Source organism: Entelurus aequoreus, linkage group LG15 (assembly GCF_033978785.1).
Source record: "Entelurus aequoreus isolate RoL-2023_Sb linkage group LG15, RoL_Eaeq_v1.1, whole genome shotgun sequence".
Classification (NCBI taxonomy): Eukaryota; Metazoa; Chordata; class Actinopteri; order Syngnathiformes; family Syngnathidae; genus Entelurus; species Entelurus aequoreus.
In genome coordinates this window covers 7,836,341-7,859,092 of record NC_084745.1, presented here as the reverse complement: position 1 = coordinate 7,859,092, position 22,752 = coordinate 7,836,341, and the positions used below count along the sequence as shown (strand labels likewise).

General features: G+C 31.1%; 1 protein-coding gene across 7 annotated transcripts in view; it reads left to right on the top strand.

The window, feature by feature from the left end:
- The window catches only part of vipr1b (vasoactive intestinal peptide receptor 1b), an 80,517-nt gene extending 61,627 nt beyond the window's left edge, over positions 1 to 18,890 (top strand). For 3 of the 7 annotated variants that reach the window (XM_062020686.1, XM_062020687.1, XM_062020688.1), the window contains exons 8-14: positions 2,790 to 2,943; positions 3,025 to 3,085; positions 3,147 to 3,219; positions 10,997 to 11,088; positions 12,668 to 12,797; positions 15,026 to 15,067; positions 17,602 to 18,883. In XM_062020686.1, the coding sequence (XP_061876670.1) occupies positions 2,790 to 2,943; positions 3,025 to 3,085; positions 3,147 to 3,219; positions 10,997 to 11,088; positions 12,668 to 12,797; positions 15,026 to 15,067; positions 17,602 to 17,781 (732 nt within the window). In that variant the 3' untranslated portion in view covers positions 17,782 to 18,883. Of the gene's footprint in view, positions 1 to 2,789; positions 2,944 to 3,024; positions 3,086 to 3,146; positions 3,220 to 10,996; positions 11,089 to 12,667; positions 12,798 to 15,025; positions 15,068 to 17,601 lie in introns of all 7 variants that reach the window. The other 4 variants (XM_062020683.1, XM_062020685.1, XM_062020684.1 and 1 more) reach the window with 3 other exon arrangements.
- Positions 18,891 to 22,752: the final 3,862 nt, after the last annotated feature.

Sequence of the window (22,752 nt, the reverse complement as noted above, 5' to 3'; positions counted from 1 at the left end):
AACATGATTAGTATTTTATCTACAGTAAATTGTCAACAATTACTAATATCAACATTATTATTATTTTATCTGCAGTAAATTGTCAACAATTACAACATTATTAGTATTTTATTTGCAGTAAATTGTCAACAATTACTAACAATACAACATTATTAGTATTGTATCTGCTGTAAATTGTCAACAATTACTGAACTAATATTAATATTAATATTATTTTATCTGCAGTAAATTGTCAACAATTACTAATATTAATTATATAATTATATTTTGCACTATATTAATTTATATTATTATGTGTTCAACGTTGTACTTTTTTATGTCATTGCCTGAAATAAATAAATAAATGAAAAAAAAAGAAAAATATTACAACATTAATAGTATTTTATCTACAGTAAATTGTCAACAATTACTAATATAAACAACATGATTTTTATTTTATCTGCAGTAAATTGTCAACAATTACTAATATTACAACATGCTTAGTATTTTATCTGCAGTAAATTGTCAACAATTACTAATATTACAACATTATTAGTATTTTATCTGCAGTAAATTGTGAACAATTATAAATATTAACAACATTATTAGTATTTTATTTGCAGTAAATTGTCTACAATTAATAATATTACAACATTATTATTTTATCTGCAGTAAATTGTTAACAATTACCGTACTAATATTACAACATTATTAGTATCTAATCTGCAGTAAATTGTCAACAATTACTAATATTAACATTATAATTTTATCTGCAGTAAATTGTCAACAATTACCCCACTAATATTAACATTATTATTATTTTATCTGCAGTAAATTGTCAACATTTCCTAATATTACAACATTATTAGTATTTAATCTGCAGTAAATTGTCAACAATTACCCCACTAATATTAACATTATTATTATTTTATCTGCAGTAAATTGTCAACATTTCCTAATATTACAACATTATTAGTATTTAATCTGCAGTAAATTGTCAACAATTACTAATATTACAACATTATTAGTATTTTATCTGCAGTAAATTGTCAACAATTACTAATATTACAACATTATTAGTATTTTATCTACAGTAAATCGTCAACACTTACTAATATTACAACATTATTAGTATTTTATCTACAGTAAATTGTCAACAATTACTAATATTACAACATTATTAGTATTTTATCTGCAGTAAATTGTCAACAATTACTAAAATTACAACATGATTAGTATTTTATCTGCAGTAAATTGTCAACAATTACTAATATTATAACATTATTAGTATTTTATCTGCAGTAAATTGTCAACAATTACTGATATTACAACATTATTAGTATTTTATCTGCAGTAAATTGTCAACAATTACTAATATTACAACATTATTAGTATTTTATCTACAGTAAATTGTCAACAATTACTAATATTACAACATTATTAGTATTTTATCTGCAGTAAATTGTCAACAATTACTAATATTACAACATGATTAGTATTTTATCTACAGTAAATTGTCAACAATTACTAATATTACAACATTAGTATTTTATCTACAGTAAATCGTCAACAATTACTAATATTACAACATTATTAGTATTTTATCTACAGTAAATTGTCAACAATTACTAATATTACAACATTATTAGTATTTTATCTGCAGTAAATTGTCAACAATTACTAATATTACAACATGATTAGTATTTTATCTACGGTAAATTGTCAACAATTACAAATATTAACATTATTATTATTTTATCTGCAGTAAATTTTCAACAATTACCGGTACTAATATTACAACAATATTAGTATTCTATCTGCAGTAAATTGTCAACAATTACTAATATTACAACGTTATTAGTATTTAATATGCAGTAAATTGTCAACAATTACTAATATTACAACATTATTAGTATTTTATCTGCAGTAAATTGTCAACAATTACTAATATTACAACATTATTAGTATTTTATCTGCAGTAAATTGTCAACAATTACTAATATTACAACATTATTAGTATTTTATCTGCAGTAAATTGTCAACAATTACTAATATTACAACATGATTAGTATTTTATCTACGGTAAATTGTCAACAATTACAAATATTAACGTTATTATTATTTTATCTGCAGTAAATTTTCAACAATTACCGGTACTAATATTACAACATTATTAGTATTATATCTGCAGTAAATTGTCAACAATTACTAAAATGACAACATTATTAGTATTTTATTTACGGTAAGTTTTCAATAATCATTAATATTACCAACATGGTTAGTATTTTATCTGCAGTAAATTGTCAACAATTACTAATATTACAACATTATTAGTATTTTATCTGCAGTAAATTGTCAACAATTACTAATATTACAACATGATTAGTATTTTATCTACGGTAAATTGTCAACAATTACAAATATTAACATTATTATTATTTTATCTGCAGTAAATTTTCAACAATTACCGGTACTCATATTACAACATTATTAGTATTATATCTGCAGTAAATTGTCAACAATTACTAATATTACAACATTATTAGTATTTTATTTACGGTAAGTTGTCAATAATCATTAATATTACCAACATTATTAGTATTTTATTTACGGTAAGTTTTCAATAATCATTAATATTACCAACATGGTTAGTATTTTATCTGCAGTAAATTGTCAACAATTACTAATATAGATACATAGATAGTACTTTGATGTCAACAATGAACAGTTACTGGTATATTTAAAAGTGGGTGTATTGAAGTTTTTTGCAGTGAAATATGAGCAAACACTGAACAACATGAACATTAAAGGTGGGCTGCAAGGTGGCGATGGTGTTCTTCCAGTACGCCATCATGGCGTCCTTCTTCTGGTTGCTGGTAGAAGGCCTCTACCTTCACGCCCTGCTGGCTGTCTCCTTCTTCTCGGAGAGGAAGTACTTCTGGGCGTACATTCTCATCGGCTGGGGTGAGGACGTCTTCACCGACTACACGTCCTCGTCGGCACGCTCGTCATCCACGATTAACCGCTTCATGTGTCGTCTCTCAGGGGGGCCCGCCGTCTTCATCGCAGCCTGGAGCGTCGCCAAGACCTACTATAACGATGTTGGGTGAGACAAATTGTGACGTGGGTGTGTGTGTGTGTTTCATTGTTGTTTCATGTGTAAGCAGCTGCTGGGACATCATCGAGACCAGCGACGTCTTCTGGTGGATCATTAAAGCTCCAATCCTGGCATCTATCTTGGTAGGTGCACAATATGAACACATTTAACCTTCAAAGAAAAACGTTGAAATCATTTTCATGGCTGTATGCTTTTTAATCATAATAAGAGGAGCACCTCTGCTGTTGCCATGGTGACCGTGCGTCACCCACTTTAAATGGTCCACAGTGGTAAAAGTCATTCAAGCTACATTACGTTTTCATTTTATTTATATTGTGATTTTTATTTGATTTGATTTTTTGATACTTTATTATTTACAGTATGTTTTCTTTTTAATATATATATTTTTGTAATTTTATTTTCTATTTTAATATTTATGTTTTTTACTTTTTATTATTATTATTATTTAACTATATATATTTTTTAAAATCTTTTTCATTTTTTAAAGTACTTTTTTTTTTTTTTTTTTAACATGGACCCGCTCCTCTGTGAGTGTGTCAATCACACACCTGTATGATTGTAGCTCTGCCCCTAAAACATCATTTGTACCTGCCTGCCTCAGAAATAAAACTTGGAATAAACACTGCGTGTTTTTCACGTTCCAAGAGCAATATTACACCATAAATAGTTCATTTTTATGTTAATCTGCTAGTTGCTAGGCAAAATCCATGTGTTCATGGTAAAAAAAACAAAAATATCTGCTCGTTAGTCACAGATAAACGACAGGAATAGAAATGTTTGTCTGTTTGTACAGTAAACCCTCATTTATCGCTGCTAAAGTAAATCATTTCCCCAAATTTTTGATTTAAACAATTAAATTTTTTATAGTGAGAGCATACAAAAACTTTTTATGAAGTTCTAATTAAGTTGTTGTTTTTTTGGAATAAGAAATAAAGCACACAAATTCACCTTTTTTAAAATTGATACATTGTTTTTAATTGTTGAATGTATTTTTTATTTTACACATATTCATTTACTCCAATACACTAGTGCTTCCTGAGGCAGAGCCAATCAGAGGCCACGATACTGAACAGTGCACCCTGATTGCTTTGGTCTCATCTAGTGGTAGTATTGATATTTATCATTCATTTCTTTACTAAACAGTTCTTCGTTCCCCCCCCCCCCCCCCCCGCCCCCCCCAAAATGCATCAAGTATGAATAATAAACAATAAAAAATTATGCAATGTTGTGAAGCCACAAACTGGTCCACCATTTTGCAAGTCCCTGCTCTGCATTGCATATAAAAGACATATTAGCAAGTGAATATAACATAAGAGTGTACTAGGGTTGTATAGTATACCGGTACTAGTATAGTATCGCGGTACTAATGAATCAAAAATGGTACTATACTCTGTTTGAAAAGTACCGTCGAGACATTGCTGGTTTTACGAGCAGAGGAGCATGTTCGGCAGCGCGCACACACACACAGAGTACTTACAAGCAGACACAGTGTGTAGACTAAAAAGGGAGAATGGATGCATGTAAATATAAAGGTGAAGTTATAACACTAAAACACCCTCAGGAAGAGGTGCTTTAAGACATGGCGACAAATAAAGTAAGTTTCTTACAAGTAGCATTATCACTGGAGGACCAGGAATAGCTAAACACGCTATACAATAGCTCACCGGCGTCACAATGTAAACAAATGCCATGGGTGGATCTACACCTAACATCCACTGTAATGATACCAAGTACAATAGCGTATCTAGTTGATACTACTATGATTACATCGATATTTTTTATGGCCACAAAATCTTTTTTCCTTTTTTTAAAATTCATATTATGTTTATAAACTCAGGAAATACGTCCCTGGACACATGAGGACTTTGAATACGACCAATGTATGATCCTGTAACTACTTGGTATCGGCATACTTGCCAACCCTCCCGTTTTTAGCGGGAGAATCCCGATATTCAGCGCCTCTCCCGACAACCTCCCGGCAAAGATTTTCTCCCTACAAACTCCCGGTATTCAGCCGGAGCTGGAGGCCACGCCCCCTCCAGCTCAATGCGGACCTGAGACTGAGTGGGGACAGCCTGTTCTCACGTCCGCTTTCCCACAATATAAACAGCTTGCCTGCCCAAAGACGTCATAACATCTAGGGCTTTTATAGAGTGCACAACTGCGCACACAACAAGGAGACGAAGCAGAAGAACGAGGAAATTACAGACATGGCGGCCGAAATGATATACTCATCATGAACGGAGAAGTTAAACAGGACAATACTGCCATCTAATGGATAGCCACTGGAACACTGACATTCAAGTATTTTTATTTTTTTTCTATGTAAATAAAATAAAAATAAATATATATATATATATATATATAGCTAGAATTCACTGAAAGTCAAGTATTTCATACATATATATATATATATATATATATATATATATATATATATATATATATATATATATATATATATATATATATATATATATATATATATATGAAATATATATGAAATACTCGAGTTGGTGAATTTTAGCTGTAAATAACCACGCCCCCAACAACCCCCCCGCCCCCCTCCCAATATTGGAGGTCTCAAGGTTGGCAAGTATGGGTATCGGATCGATACCTAAATGTGCGGTATCATCCAAAACTAATGTAAAGTATCAAAGAAGAGAAGAATAAGTGATTATTACATTTTAACAGAAGTGTAGATAGAACATGTTGAAAGAGAAAATAAGCGGATATTAACAGTAAATGAACAAGTGGATTAATCCCTTTTTACAGCTTGTCCCTCATAATAATATAATGATAAATGACACAATATGTTACTGCATACGTCAGCAGACTAATTAGGAGTCTTTGTTTGTTTACTTACTACTAAAAGACAAGTTGTCTATTATGTTCACTATTTTATTTAAGGACTAAATTGCAATAATAAATATGTTTAATGTACTCTAAGATTTTTTGTTAAAATAAAGCCAATAATGACATTTTTTGTGGTCCCCTTTATTTAGAAAAATAGCAAAATACATTTTGGTACTGGTACCAAAATATTGGTATCGGGACAACCTTAGAGTGTACTGTCGTATTAATATTTGTTGACGGTAAATTCCACGCCAAATCTGTAGGGGCAGCCAAGCCAAGTATACAGTCACAGATTTATGATCATAACTTTTGCAATATTCCCAAAGAGTCAGCGTGACCTCCAAGTTCTTGTTCCACTTGAAAAAGTTACCAGGAATCCTTTTTCATATTTTTCTTTTCATTTGGCTGGCTGGCAGCTGGTCCTTCTGCCTCGTGCGCCACATTTGACAAAATAATATTCCCGACTGTGAAGAGGGTTCTGAGCTCCAGGTCTCTCCTTAAGTACTCGCTGGTTTGTGCACACCTTGAAGAGCAGGACACAAAATAGCATTTTGTAACACTCTCTCTTGCTACTTATCTTTTATTTCAACTAGGGATGTCCGATAATGGCTTTTTGCCGATATTCCGATAGTGTCCAACTATTTAATTACCGGTACCGATATCAACCGATACCGATACTGATGTATACAGTTGTGTAATTAACACATTATTATGCCTAATTTGGACAACCAGGTATGGTGAAGATAAGGTCCTGTTTTTTTTTAAATTAATAAAATAAAATAAGATAAATAAATTAAAAACATTTTCTTGAATAAAAAAGAAAGTAAAACAGTATAAAATCAGTTACCTAGAAACTAGTAATGAATGAAAATGAGTAAAATGAACTGTAAAGGTTAGTACTATTAGTGGACCAGCAGCACGCACAATCATGTGTGCTTACGGACTGTATCCCTTGCAGACTGTATTGATATATATTGATATATAATGTAGGAACCAGAATATTAATAACAGAAGGAAACAACACTTTTGTGTGAATGAGTGTAAATGGGGGGGGGAGGTTTTTTGGGTTGGTGCACTAATTGTAAGTGTATCTTGTGTTTTTTATGTTGATTTAATAAAAAAATAAAAAAAATAATTAAAAAAAAAACGATACCGATAATAAAAAAAACCGATAACGATAATTTCCGATATTACATTTTAAAGCATTTATCGGCCAATATTATCGGACATCTCTAATTTCAACTCTACAAATATTACAGTTTCATTCAACTTGACTTATACACTAATACTATTAATTATATAATAATAACAATAATAAAGATAACAATCATTGACAATAATAATGATGATGATAATAATAATATTAATAGATTAATAATACAAAAGCAGTGAAGTTGTCACGTTGTGTAAATGGTAAATAAAAAGAGAATACAATGATTTGCAAATCCTTTTCAACTTATATTCAATTAATTAGACTGCAAAGACGAGATATTTCATGTTCACACTGAGAAACTTCATTTTTTTTGTTGCAAATAATCATTAACTTGGAATTGAATGGCAGCAACAAATAAGTTGTCACAGGGGCATATTTACCACTGTGTTACATGGCCTTTCCTTTTAACAACACTCAGTAAAGGTTTGGGAACTGAGGAGACACATTTTTGAAGCTTCTCAGGTGGAATTCTTTCCCATTCTTGCTTGATGTGCAGCTTAAGTTGTTCAACAGTCCGGGGGTCTCCGTTGTGGTGTTTTAGGCTTCACCGCACATTTTCAATGGGAGACAGGTCTGGACTACAGGCAGGCCAGTCTAGTACCCGCACTCTTTTACTATGAAGCCACGCTGTTGTAACATGTCTTGCTGAAATAAGCAGGGGCGTCCATGATAACGTTGCTTGGATGGCAACATATGTTGCTCCAAAACCTGTATGTACCTTTCAGCATTAATGGTGCCTTCACAGATGTGTAAGTTACCCATATCTTGGGCACTAATACACCCCCATACCATCACACATGCTGGCTTTTATACTGTGCGCCTAGAACAGTCCGGATGGTTCTTTTCCTCTTTGTTCGGGAGGACACGACGTCCATAGTTTCCAAAAACAATTTGAAATGTGGACTCGTCAGACCACAGAACACTTTTCCAGTTTGCATCAGTCCATCTTAGATGAGCTCGTGTTCCGGGTGTTGTTGATAAATGACTTTCGCTTTGCATAGTAGAGTTTTAACTTGCCCTTACAGATGTAGCGGCCAACTGTAGTTACTGACAGTGGTTTTCTGAAGTGTTCCTGAGCCCATGTGGTGATATCCTTTATGCACTGATGTCGCTTTTTGATGCAGTAGCGCCTGAGGGATCCAAGGTCGGTAATACATACGTTTACATGCAGTGATTTCTCCAGTTCTTCTGAAGTTTTTGATGATATTACGGAGCGTAGATGGTGAAATCCCTAAATTCCTTGCAATAGCTGGTTGAGAAATGTTGTTGTTAAAGAATTTGCTCAGGCATTTGTTGACAAAGTGGTGACCCTCGCCCCGTCCTTGTTTGTGAATGACTGAGTATTTCATGGAAGCTGCTTTTATACCCAATCATGGCACCCACCTGTTCCCAATTAGCCTGTTCACCTGTGGGATGTTCCAAATAAGTGTTTGATGAGCATTCCTCAACTTCTCAGTCTTTTTTGCCACTTGTGCCAGCTTTTTTGAAACATGTTGCAGGCATCAAATTCCAAATGAGCTAATATTTGCAAAAAAAAAAACAGTTTTCGAGTTCGAACATTAAATATCGTGTCTTTGCAGTCTATTTAATTGAATATAAGTTGAAAAGGATTTGCAAATCATTGTATTCTCTTTTTATTTACCATTTACACAACGTGACAACTTTACTGCTTTTGGGGTTTGTAATACAAAATAATAATAATAGATTAGATGTCCGTAGCTTATAATTGTTATTCAAAACAAGCATCTTAGTTCTTTTATGAGCTGGATCAGAAATATTTTAATAATGAAAATGATTCACACTTCTGGACATATTTGTTGTTTTTCTGCTGAGGTGAGTGCATTGTGTCCATTTGGTTCATGAAGTCTCAAGAAGGTCTTGCATTTTATTCATGGCTGTTTGAGAACTCCCATGATGAAAATGATTCAGCATTTTATGTTTACTGAGTGCAAGAGTTGTTTACTAACTGCAAACAACATATTCATACTCACTTTTTATGTCACACAAACCCCCTAAGATAAGACTGAAATCCTTCTAGTTATCATTAGCTTATAGCTAGCCTTAGCTTATAGCTACCATTAGCTTATGGCTAGCCTTCGCTTATAGCTAGCTTTAGCATATAGCTAACATTTGCTTTTAGCTAGCAATAGCTTATGGCTAACATTAGCTTATGGATACCATTAGCTTATGGCTACCATTAGGTTATAGCTAGCCTTAGCTTATAGCTAACATTTGCTTATGCTAACATTAGCTTATGGCTAGCATTAGCTTTTGAACAATTTCCCTTGTGGATCATTAAAGTTTGTCTAATTCTACCATTAGCGTTTGGCTAGCCTTAGCTTATAGCTACCATTAGCTTTTGGCTAGCCTTAGCTTATGGCTAACGTTTGCTTTAGGCTAGCTTTAGCATATAGCTAACATTTGCTTTTAGCTAGCAATAGCTTATGGCTAACATTAGCTTACAGCTAACATTAGCTTATAGCTAACATTAGCTTATGGCTACCATTAGGTTATAGCTAACCTTAGCTTATAGCTAACCTTAGCTTATAGCTAACATTCGCTTATAGCTAGCATGAGCTTATGGCTACCATTAGCTTATGTTAAAATTAGCTTATGGCTACCATTAGCTTTTGGCTAGCCTTAGCTTATAGCTACCATTAGCTTATGGCAAGCCTTAGCTTATGGCTAACGTTTGCTTTAGGCTAGCATTAGCTTATGGCTACCATTAACTTATAGCTAGCTTTAGCATATAGCTAACATTTGCTTATAGCTAGCAATAGCTTATGGCTAGCATTAGCTTATTGATACCATTAGCTTATGGCTACCATTAGGTTATAGCTAGCCTTAGCTTATAGCTAACATTCGCTTATAGCTAGCATGAGCTTATGGCTACCATTAGCTTATTGCTAACATTAACTTATGGCTAGCCTTAGTTTATAGCTACCATTAGCTTATGGCTAGCCTTAGCTTATGGCTAACATTTGCTTTAGACTAGCAGTAGCTTATGACTACCATTAGCTTATAGCTAGCTTTAGCATATAGCTAACATTTGCTTATGGCTACAATTAGCTTATAGCTAACATTAGCTTATGGCTAGCATTAGCTTATTGATACCATTAGCTTATGGCTACCATTAGGTTATAGCTAGCCTTAGCTTATAGCTAACATTTGCTTATGGCTAGCATTAGCTTATTGATACCATTAGCTTATGGCTACCATTAGGTTATAGCTAGCCTTAGCTTATAGCTAACATTTGCTTATGGCTAACATTAGCTTATTGATACCATTAGCTTATGGCTACCATTAGGTTATAGCTAGCCTTAGCTTATAGCTAACATTCGCTTATAGCTAGCATGAGCTTATGGCTACCATTAGCTTATGGCTAACATTAGCTTATGGCTAGCCTTAGCTTATGACTAGCATTAGCTTAAAGATAGCATTTGCTTATAGCTAGCATTAGGTCATAGCTACCTTTAGCTTATAGCTAGCCTTAACCTATAGCTAGCTATAGCTTCTAGCTAGTTTTAGCTTCTAGCTAGCCCTAGCTTCTAGCTAGCCTTAGCTTCTAGCTAGCCTTAGCTTATAGCTAGCCCTGGCTTCTAGCTAGCATTAACTTCTTGCTAGAGATGGACATAATGTTGTTTTTGCAAGCATGGTTGCGAAGAAAGTGAGTGTGAAGAAGAAGTGGTTGATATTCATAGAATAAAAGAAAGAAATCATCACAAAGATGACTTGGTGAAGCAGTCGGAGGCAGAATGAGTCATGCCTTCTTCTCATCACAAACATGAGAAAGTATGAAAAAAGATGCAGTTTGCATGTTTTGTCCACAGATGAACTTCATCCTCTTCATCTGCATCATCAGAATCCTGCGCCAGAAGATCAACTGCCCGGACATCGGGAGGAACGAGTCCAATCAGTACTCGTAAGTGCACCTCACCTGGGCCCAAAACAAAAGTATTGGGACATGCGAGCTTCTTGGTGAAGGCCACCGGTGTCCCAATACTTTTGCACATTCATGTTAGGTCTGAATGAAAGTGTTGATGTTGGAATGTGTTGATTAATTCTCACATTGTCATTTATTGTTTACATTTAACATTGTCATATATTGTTTACATTTAACATTGTCATATATTGTTTACATTTAACATTGTCATATATTGTTTATATGTTACATTGTCATATATTGTTTACATTTAACATTATCATATATTGTTTACATTTAACATTGTCATATATTGTTTACATTTAACATTGTCATATATTGTTTACATTTAACATTGTCATATATTGTTTATATGTTACATTGTCATATATTGTTTACATTTAACATTGTCATATATTGTTTACATTTAACATTGTCATATATTGTTTATATGTTACATTGTCATATATTGTTTACATTTAACATTGTCATATAATGTTTACATTTAACATTGTCATATATTGTTTACATTTAACATTGTCATATATTGTTTACATTTAACATTGTCACATATTGTTTATATGTTAAATTGTCATATATTGTTTACATTTAACATTATCATATATTGTTTACATGTAAAATTGTCACATATTGTTTACATTTAACATTGTCATATAATGTTTACATTTAACATTGTCATATATTGTTTATATGTTACATTGTCATATATTGTTTACATTTAACATTATCATATATTGTTTACATTTAACATTGTCACATATTGTTTATATGTTAAATTGTCATATATTGTTTACATTTAACATTATCATATATTGTTTACATTTAACATTGTCATATATTGTTTATATGTTACATTGTCATATATTGTTTACATTTAACATTGTCATATATTGTTTACATTTAACATTATCATATATTGTTTACATTTAACATTGTCACATTTTGTTTACATTTAACATTGTCATTTATTGTTTACATGTAAAATTGTCACATATTGTTTACATTTAACATTGTCATATAATGTTTACATTTAACATTGTCATATATTGTTTATATGTTACATTGTCATATATTGTTTACATTTAACATTGTCATATATTGTTTATATGTTAAATTGTCATATATTGTTTACATTTAACATTATCATATATTGTTTACATGTAAAATTGTCACATATTGTTTACATTTAACATTGTCATATAATGTTTACATTTAACATTGTCATATATTGTTTATATGTTACATTGTCATATATTGTTTACATTTAACATTATCATATATTGTTTATATGTTACATTGTCACATATTGTTTACATTTAACATTGTCATTTATTGTTTATATGTAACATTGTCATATATTGTTTATATGTTAAATTGTCATATATTGTTTACATTTAACATTATCATATATTGTTTACATTTAACATTGCCACATATTGTTTACATTTAACATTGCCACATATTGTTTACATTGCCACATATTGTTTACATTGCCACATATTGTTTACATTGCCACATATTGTTGACATAAATGAAGTCATGTTGTTGTTTGTTTCAGGAGGTTAGCCAAGTCCACGCTGCTCCTCATTCCTTTGTTTGGCATCAACTTCATCGTCTTTGCTTTCATTCCCGAACAAGTCAAGACCCAAATCAGACTCGTCTTTGACTTGATTCTGGGCTCCTTTCAGGTAATAACATTTAGTACTACTATCATCTGTATTTATATTACTATTACGATTATTAATATTACTATCATCATTATTATGGTAACACTTTAATATGAGGAACACATATTCACCATTAATTAGTTGCTTATTAACATGCAAATTAGTAACATATTGGCTCTTAATTAGTCATTATTAAGTACTTATTAATGTCTTATTCTGCATGGCCTTATTATACAAGCAGTAAGCCATTAACTCTTACCTCAATCACCTCAGAATTATTGCTTATTAGTAACCCTAACCCTAACCCTTATATGTTCCCCTAGTCTCCAAATAACTTGCTTATTAGTAACCCTAACCCTAACCCTTATACCTGTATGTTCCCCTAGTCTCCAAATAACTTGCTTATTAGTAACCCTAACTCTAACCCTTATATGTTCCCCTAGTCTCCAAATAACTTGCTTATTAGTAACCCTAACTCTAACCCTTATATGTTCCCCTAGTCTCCAAATAACTTGCTTATTAGTAACCCTAACTCTAACCTTTATATGTTCCCCTAGTCTCCAAATAACTTGCTTATTAGTAACCCTAACCCTAACCCTTATATGTTCCCCTAGTCTCCAAATAACTTGCTTATTAGTAACCCTAACTCTAACCTTTATATGTTCCCCTAGTCTCCAAATAACTTGCTTATTAGTAACCCTAACTCTAACCTTTATATGTTCCCCTAGTCTCCAAATAACTTGCTTATTAGTAACCCTAACCCTAACCCTTATATGTTCCCCTAGTCTCCAAATAACTTGCTTATTAGTAACCCTAACCCTAACCCTTATACCTGTATGTTCCCCTAGTCTCCAAATAACTTGCTTATTAGTAACCCTAACCCTAACCCTTATATGTTCCCCTAGTCTCCAAATAACTTGCTTATTAGTAACCCTAACTCTAACCCTTATATGTTCCCCTAGTCTCCAAATAACTTGCTTATTAGTAACCCTAACTCTAACCCTTATATGTTCCCCTAGTCTCCAAATAACTTGCTTATTAGTAACCCTAACTCTAACCTTTATATGTTCCCCTAGTCTCCAAATAACTTGCTTATTAGTAACCCTAACCCTAACCCTTATATGTTCCCCTAGTCTCCAAATAACTTGCTTATTAGTAACCCTAACTCTAACCTTTATATGTTCCCCTAGTCTCCAAATAACTTGCTTATTAGTAACCCTAACTCTAACCTTTATATGTTCCCCTAGTCTCCAAATAACTTGCTTATTAGTAACCCTAACCCTAACCCTTATATGTTCCCCTAGTCTCCAAATAACTTGCTTATTAGTAACCCTAACCCTAACCCTTATATGTTCCCCTAGTCTCCAAATAACTCTAAATTAAGTCTTTGTTACTTTAATAAGCAACTAATTAATGGTGAATATGTTCCCCATACTAAAGTGTTACCATTATTAGTATTATTATCATTCTTATCATCATTATTATTACTAGTATCATTATTACTAGTAGTATTATCATCATTATTATTTCTATTATCATTATCGATATTATTATTACTTTTACCATCATTACTAATATAGAGGAAGTTATCTTGTATCTTTTGAAATTTCTTTTTTTATGTTATTCAATTATAGTAAATCAATCATAGTAAATAACAGAAGTAAAAGTCCATACAGAATATGTATTATATTATATAATACAATACAGTATAGTATACTATGAAATAATATAGTATAGTATAAGATAATATAGTATAATATGATATAATGTAATACAGTATAGTATAATATAATATAGTATAATATGATATAATATAATATAGTGTAGTATGATGTAATATAGTATAGTATAAAACAATGTACTATAATATTATGTAATACAGTATAGTATAATACGATGTAATATAATATAGTATAGTATAATATGATGTAATATAATATAGTATAGTATAATATGATATATAATACAGTACAGTATGATATGATATAATATAATACAGTATAGTATAATATGGTATAATAAAGTATAGTATAATACAATGTAGTATAAAATAATATAGCATTGGATTATACAGTAGAGTATAATGTAATACTACGGTCTGATAGATTTTTTGTCTTGGCCAAAAACATTTTTGTGAGGGTATGAAAACTGAAATAAAATATTATTAACTTTTGTGACGTGAATAAAATCTATAAAAGACATGAAAAGTAGTTCAAGTAAATTCACCTCTGACCTTTCTGACCTTTTAGGGCTTTGTGGTGGCCGTGCTTTACTGCTTCCTCAACGCAGAGGTCAGTGCGTCTCTACACGCTCACACACACACACACACACACACACACACACACACACACACGTTGTTCAGTGCAATATTCATTAAAAACGTGTGTATGAGATAACAATGATGTTGTGTGATGGTGTATGAAGATGTATGGTCATCCACAAGGATGTGTGATATATGATTATGTATGATCTATGAACATCTATGAGGATGTGTGATATATGATTATGTATGATGATATATGATTATGTATGATCATCTATGAGGATGTGTGATATATGATTATGTATGATCATCTATGAGGATGTGTGATATATGATTATGTATGATGATATATGATTATGTATGATCATCTATGAGGATGTGTGATATATGATTATGTATGATCATCTATGAGGATGTGTGATGTATGATTATGTATGATGATATATGATTATGTATGATGATCTATGAGGATGTGTGATATATGATTATGTATGATCATCTATGAGGATGTGTGATATATGATTATGTATGATGATATATGATTATGTATGATCATCTATGAGGATGTGTGATATATGATTATGTATGATGATATATGATTATGTATGATCATCTATGAGGATGTGTGATATATGATTATGTATGATCTATGAGGATGTATGATTATGTATGATGATCTATGAGGATGTGTGATATATGATTATGTATGATCTATGAGGATGTATGATGTATGATTATGTATGATGATCTATGAGGATGTGTGATATATGATTATGTATGATCATCTATGAGGATGTGTGATATATGATTATGTATGATGATATATGATTATGTATGATGATCTATGAGGATGTGTGATATATGATTATGTATGATGATATATGATTATGTATGATCATCTATGAGGATGTGTGATATATGATTATGTATGATCTATGAGGATGTATGATGTATGATTATGTATGATGATCTATGAGGATGTGTGATATATGATTATGTATGATCATCTATGAGGATGTGTGATATATGATTATGTATGATCTATGAGGATGTATGATGCATGATTATGTATGATGATCTATGAGGATGTGTGATATATGATTATGTATGATCATTTATGAGGATGTGTGATATATGATTATGTATGATCTATGAGGATGTATGATTATGTATGATGATCTATGAGGATGTGTGATATATGATTATGTATGATGATCTATGAGGATGTGTGATGTATGATGATGTATGATATATGATTATGTATGATCATCTATGAGGATGTGTGATATATGATGATCTATGATATATGATTATGTATGATGATCTATGAACATCTATGAGGATGTGTGATATATGATTATGTATGATCTATGAGGATGTGTGATATATGATTATGTATGATGATGTATGATTATGTATGATGATCTATGAACATCTATGAGGATGTGTGATATATGATTATGTATGATCTATGAGGATGTGTGGTATATGATGATGTATGATATATGATCATGTATGATTATGTATGATGTATGATCATCTAATGGGATGAATGATTATGTATGATGATGTATGATCATCTGAGGATGTATGATTATGTATGTAACGTATGATCATTTATGATGATGTATAATCGTGTATGAGGATGTATGATTATGTATAATCATGTATGAATATGTATTATAATGTATGATGATTATGTATGATCATGTATGAATATGTATTATTATGTATGATGCTGTATGATTATCTATGATGATGTATAATTATGTATGATCATTTATGATGTATGATGATGTATGATCATGTATGATGATGTGGAATTTTGCATGATAATGTATGGTTTTGTAGGATTATGTGTGATCATGTATGATGTGTGATTACGTATGCTAATGTATAATGATGTATGATGATGACGTATAATCATTTATGATGTATGATCTTGTATGAGGATGTATGATGGACGATGATGTTTGATGTTGTATGATCTTGTATAATGATGTATGATATATGTATGATGATGTATGATCTTGTATGAAAATGTATGGACGATGATTTTTGATGTTGTATGATCTTGTATAATGATGTATGATATATGTATGATATGTATGATGTATGATATATGTATGATATGTATGATGTATGATATATGTATGATGATGTATGATATGTATGATGTATGATATATGTATGATGATGTATGATATGTATGATATATGTATGATGATGTATGATATGTATGATGTATGATATATGTATGACTATGTATGATAATGGCTGATGACGTATTATGATGTATGACGATCTATGTTTATTTATTATGATTTATAATGATGTATGTGTATGTATGATGATTTATGACGATGTGTCAATTATGTATGATGATGTGTGATGTATGATAATATATGATGATGTGTGTTATATGATGATGTGTGATGATGTATGAGGATGTCATGTAGCAGGTTACAACATGGTTTAGGTCTGGGCTCTGGCTGGGATGTTGCATTACCATCTTGTTTGGACGCAGTGGTAGCGTCAAGTGATGCCGCTGTCCTGGTGCAGGTGCAAGGTGAGCTGAGGAGGAAGTGGCGGCGATGGCACCTGCAGCGTCACGTGACGGCTGACAGCAAGTCCCAGCAGCCCAGCAGCAACTTCAGCACGCAGATCAGCTTGTTGACGCGCTGCAGCCCCAAAAGCAGACGCGCCTCCTCCGCCAATCACCAACACATGTCCCGCCTCTAATTATTAGGGGGGTGGCGTGGCGCGGATGGGAGAGTGGCCGTGCCAGCAACCTGAGGGTTCCTGGTTCGAGCCCCAGCTTCTACCAACCTAGTCACGGCCGTTGTGTCCTTGAGCAAGACACGTGGTTTGGAACTTGCATGGCAGCTCCCGCCATAGAGTGTGTGTGAATGTGTGTGTGAATGTGTGTGTGTGAATGTGGAAATAGTGTCAAAGCGCTTTGAGTACCTTGAAGGCAGAAAAGCGATATACAAGTATAACCCATAATATTTATATTAATATTATTATTATTTCAACACATGTCCTGCCTCTAATTATCATCATTCCATCCATCCATTTGCTACCGCTTGTCCCTTTTGGAGTCACGGGGGGTGTTGGAGCCTATCTCAGCTGCATCATTATTAATATTATATCACCAACACATGTCCTGCCTCTAAATATCAAGACTATTTATAATAATATTATTATATCACCAACACACGTCCCGCCTCTAATTATTAATAATATTAATACTAATATTATATCACCAACACATGTCCTGCCTCTAAATATCAAGACTAGTTATAATAATATTATATCACCAACACACGTCCCGCCTCTAATTATTAATAATATTTATACTAATATTATAAAACCAACACATGTCCTGCCTCTAAATATCAAGACTAGTTATAATATTATATCATCAACACACACCCCGCCTCTAATTATTAATACTATTTATACTAATATTATATCACCAACACATGTCCTGCCTCTAAATATCAAGACTATTTATAATAATATTATTATGTCACCAACACACGTCCCGCCTCTAATTATTAATAATATAATATTCATACTAATATTATATCACCAACACATGTCCCGCCTCTAATTATTAATATTTACATTAATATTATATCACCAACACATGTCCCGCCTCTAATTATTAATATATTAATATTATATCACCAACACGTCCCGCCTCTAATTATTAATAATATTTACATTAATATTATATCAGCAACACATGTCCTGCCTCTAAATATCATCATTATTATTCTTATATCACCAACACATGTCCCACCTCTAATTATCATCATTATTAATACATCACCAACACATGTCCCGCCTCAAATTATCATAATTATTTATATTCATATTATTATATCACCAACGCTTATCCCGCTTTTTATTATCATCATTATTATTAATATTATTATTATTATATCACCAACACATTTCCCACCTTTAATTATCATCATTATTAATATTATTATATCACCAACTAATGTCCCGCCTTTAATCATCATCATTATTATTATTAATATTATTATATCACCAACTAATGTCCCGCCTTTAATCATCATCATTATTATTATTAATATTATTATATCACCAACACATTTCTCACCGTTAATTATAATCATTAATATTATTATTATATCACCAACACATGTCCTGCTTTTAATTACCATTATTATTATTAATATTATATCACCGACACATGTCCCGCCGCTAATTATCATCATTATTAATACATCACCAACACATGTCCCGCCTCAAATTATCATAATTATTTATATTCATATTATTATATCACCAACATTTATCCCGCTTTTTATTATCATCATTATTATTAATATTATTATTATTATATCACCAACACATTTCCCACCTTTAATTATCATCATTATTAATATTATTATATCACCAACTAATGTCCCGCCTTTAATCATCATCATTATTATTATTAATATTATTATATCACCAACACATTTCTCACCGTTAATTATAATCATTAATATTATTAATATTATTATTATATCACCAACACATGTCCTGCTTTTAATTACCATTATTATTATTAATATTATATCACCGACACATGTCCCGCCGCTAATTATCATCATTATTAATATTATATCACCAACACATGTTCTGCCTCTAAGTGTCATCATTATTATTATTAATATTATTATATCACCAACACATGTCCCACCTTTAATTATCATCATTATTATTAATATTATTATATCACCAACACATGTCTCACCTTTAATCATCATCATTATTATTATTAATATTATTATATCACCAACACATTTCTCACCGTTAATTATAATCATTAATATTATTAATATTATTATTATATCACCAACACATGTCCTGCTTTTAATTACCATTATTATTATTAATATTATATCACCGACACATGTCCCGCCGCTAATTATCATCATTATTAATATTATATCACCAACACATGTTCTGCCTCTAAGTGTCATCATTATTATTATTAATATTATTATATCACCAACACATGTCCCACCTTTAATTATCATCATTATTATTAATATTATTATATCACCAACACATGTCTCACCTTTAATTATCATCATTATTAATATTATTATATCACCAACACATGTCCCGCCACTAAATATCATCATTATTAATATTATTATATCACCAACACATGTCCTGCTTTTAATTATCATCATTATTATTATTAATATTATTATTATATCACCAACACATGTCCCGTCTCAAATTATCATCATTATTAATATTAATATTATTGTATCACCAACACATATCCCGCTTTTTATCATCATTATTATTATTGATATTATTACATCACCAACACATTTCCCACCTTTAATTATCATTATTATTATTATATCACCAACTAATGTCCCACCTTTAATTATCATCATTATTATTATTAAAATTATTATTATATCACCAACTAATGTCCCGCCTTTAATGATCATTATTATTATTATACATATTATTATATCACCAACACATTTGTCACCATTAATTATCATTATTGTTATTAATATTATTATATCACCAACACATTTCCCACCTTTAATTATCATTATTATTATATCACCAACTAATGTCTGCCTTTAATTATCATTATTATTATTATTTATATTATTATATCACCAACACATTTCTCACCATTAATTATCATTATTGTTATTAATATTATTATATCACCAACACATTTCCCACCTTTAATTATAATTATTATTATTATATCACCAACTAATGTCCCACCTTTAATTATCATCATTATTATTATTAAGATTATTATTATATCACCAACTAATGTCCCGCCTTTAATGATCATTATTATTATTATTCATATTATTATATCACCAACACATTTCTCACCATTAATTATCATTATTGTTATTAATATTATTATATCACCAACACATTTCCCACCTTTAATTATCATTATTATTATTATATCACCAACTAATGTCCGCCTTTAATCATCATTATTATTATTATTTATATTATTATATCACCAACACATTTCTCACCATTAATTATCATTATTGTTATTAATATTGTTATATCACCAACACATTTCCCACCTTTAATTATCATTATTATTATTATATCACCAACTAATGTCCCGCCTTTAATTATCATTATTATTATTATTAATATTATTATATCACCAACACATTTCTCACCATTAATTATCATTATTGTTATTAATATTATTATATCACCAACTAATGTCCCGCCTTTAATCATCATTATTATTATTATTAATATTATTATATCACCAACACATGTCCCGCCTTTAATTATCATTATTATTATTAATATTATTATTATTATATCACCAACACATATCCTGCTGCTAATTATTATCATTATTAATTTTAATATTGTATCACCAACACATGTTCTGCCTCTAAGTATCATCAATATTAATATTAATATTATTATATCACTAACACATGTCCCACTTTTAATCATCATATTATTATTAATATTATTATTATATCAACACATGTCCCACCTGTAATTATCGTCATTATTAATATTAGTTATTACTATTATTAATATTAGTATAATAACAAGACATGTCCCACTTTTAATAATCATCATTATTATTATTATTAATGTTATTATTAATATTATGGTTATTATTATTGTTCACCTGCACAGTCCGTCCGTCACTCAAAGCTTTCTCCTCTTGAATGTCCAAAGTCAATCAACTTATTATTTTGACATTTCATATTCATCCCTGGATCATTATGAAGAAATATTACAAAACTACAAAAATTACAATATTTCTTGACAATTTACAAACGGAAACTAACTACCTCAAGAAAGCAGACAGCGTCTCACTATTTCTTTTTTTTTTTTGTTCTGCTTGAGTGTGGCCGTTGTGTTGGCCGTAACCCCAGGACGCAGAGACGACAGGCAAAGTGCAGGTAAAAATGTATCCAATGACAAAACGGAAATAGTGAAGCAGGGGAGTGCACAGGAAGGTATGCAGCAGGGAGGTACAAACGCAACAATCCAGCCCCTAAACAAAACAAAACCCTTAAACTGGAAACTAAAAAAAGTCATGAGAGATCATGACATCTTTGTTTCAAAATTATATTAGCTAATTTTCCATTTTTTTACAGGTCAAATGTAGTGACTTTTTAATCCATCAGATAGCGGATGGCCATTATCAAACACCAACACAGTATCAGTGTGGTGTCAACACAGCTTGTGAGTGTGCCACACACTCGCTGATCATTCACCCATCACTATAAAGAAAATACCGACAGTATTCTTCGTACAACATAACACTCGGTTGTTGCTAGGCAGAATTGGTGACGGGGTAAAAAGCTGCCAAGTTAGCCCCGCCCACTAATCTCCGGAGACGACATTTCGTCTTGAGAGAAAGGACCTCGTTATTTTGCTGGGCCACAAATTATTGCTGATAAACAATATTTTTCTCAGCATTATTTTTCAGACCAAATTCAAACGCAATAAAACTTTCATTTCTCAGTACTGTTTTATTTTGTCAACCGCTGGAATTGAAAGTCTGTAACTTTACATTTTTCAAAATAAATCAACAAAATGGACGTTCATAAGTTGCGTCCTTGTTTCCTATTCCGTTTGAATGCTGTCTTTTGTTTGTTTCCTATTCCGTTTGAGTGCGTCTATTTATTGTTTCCCATT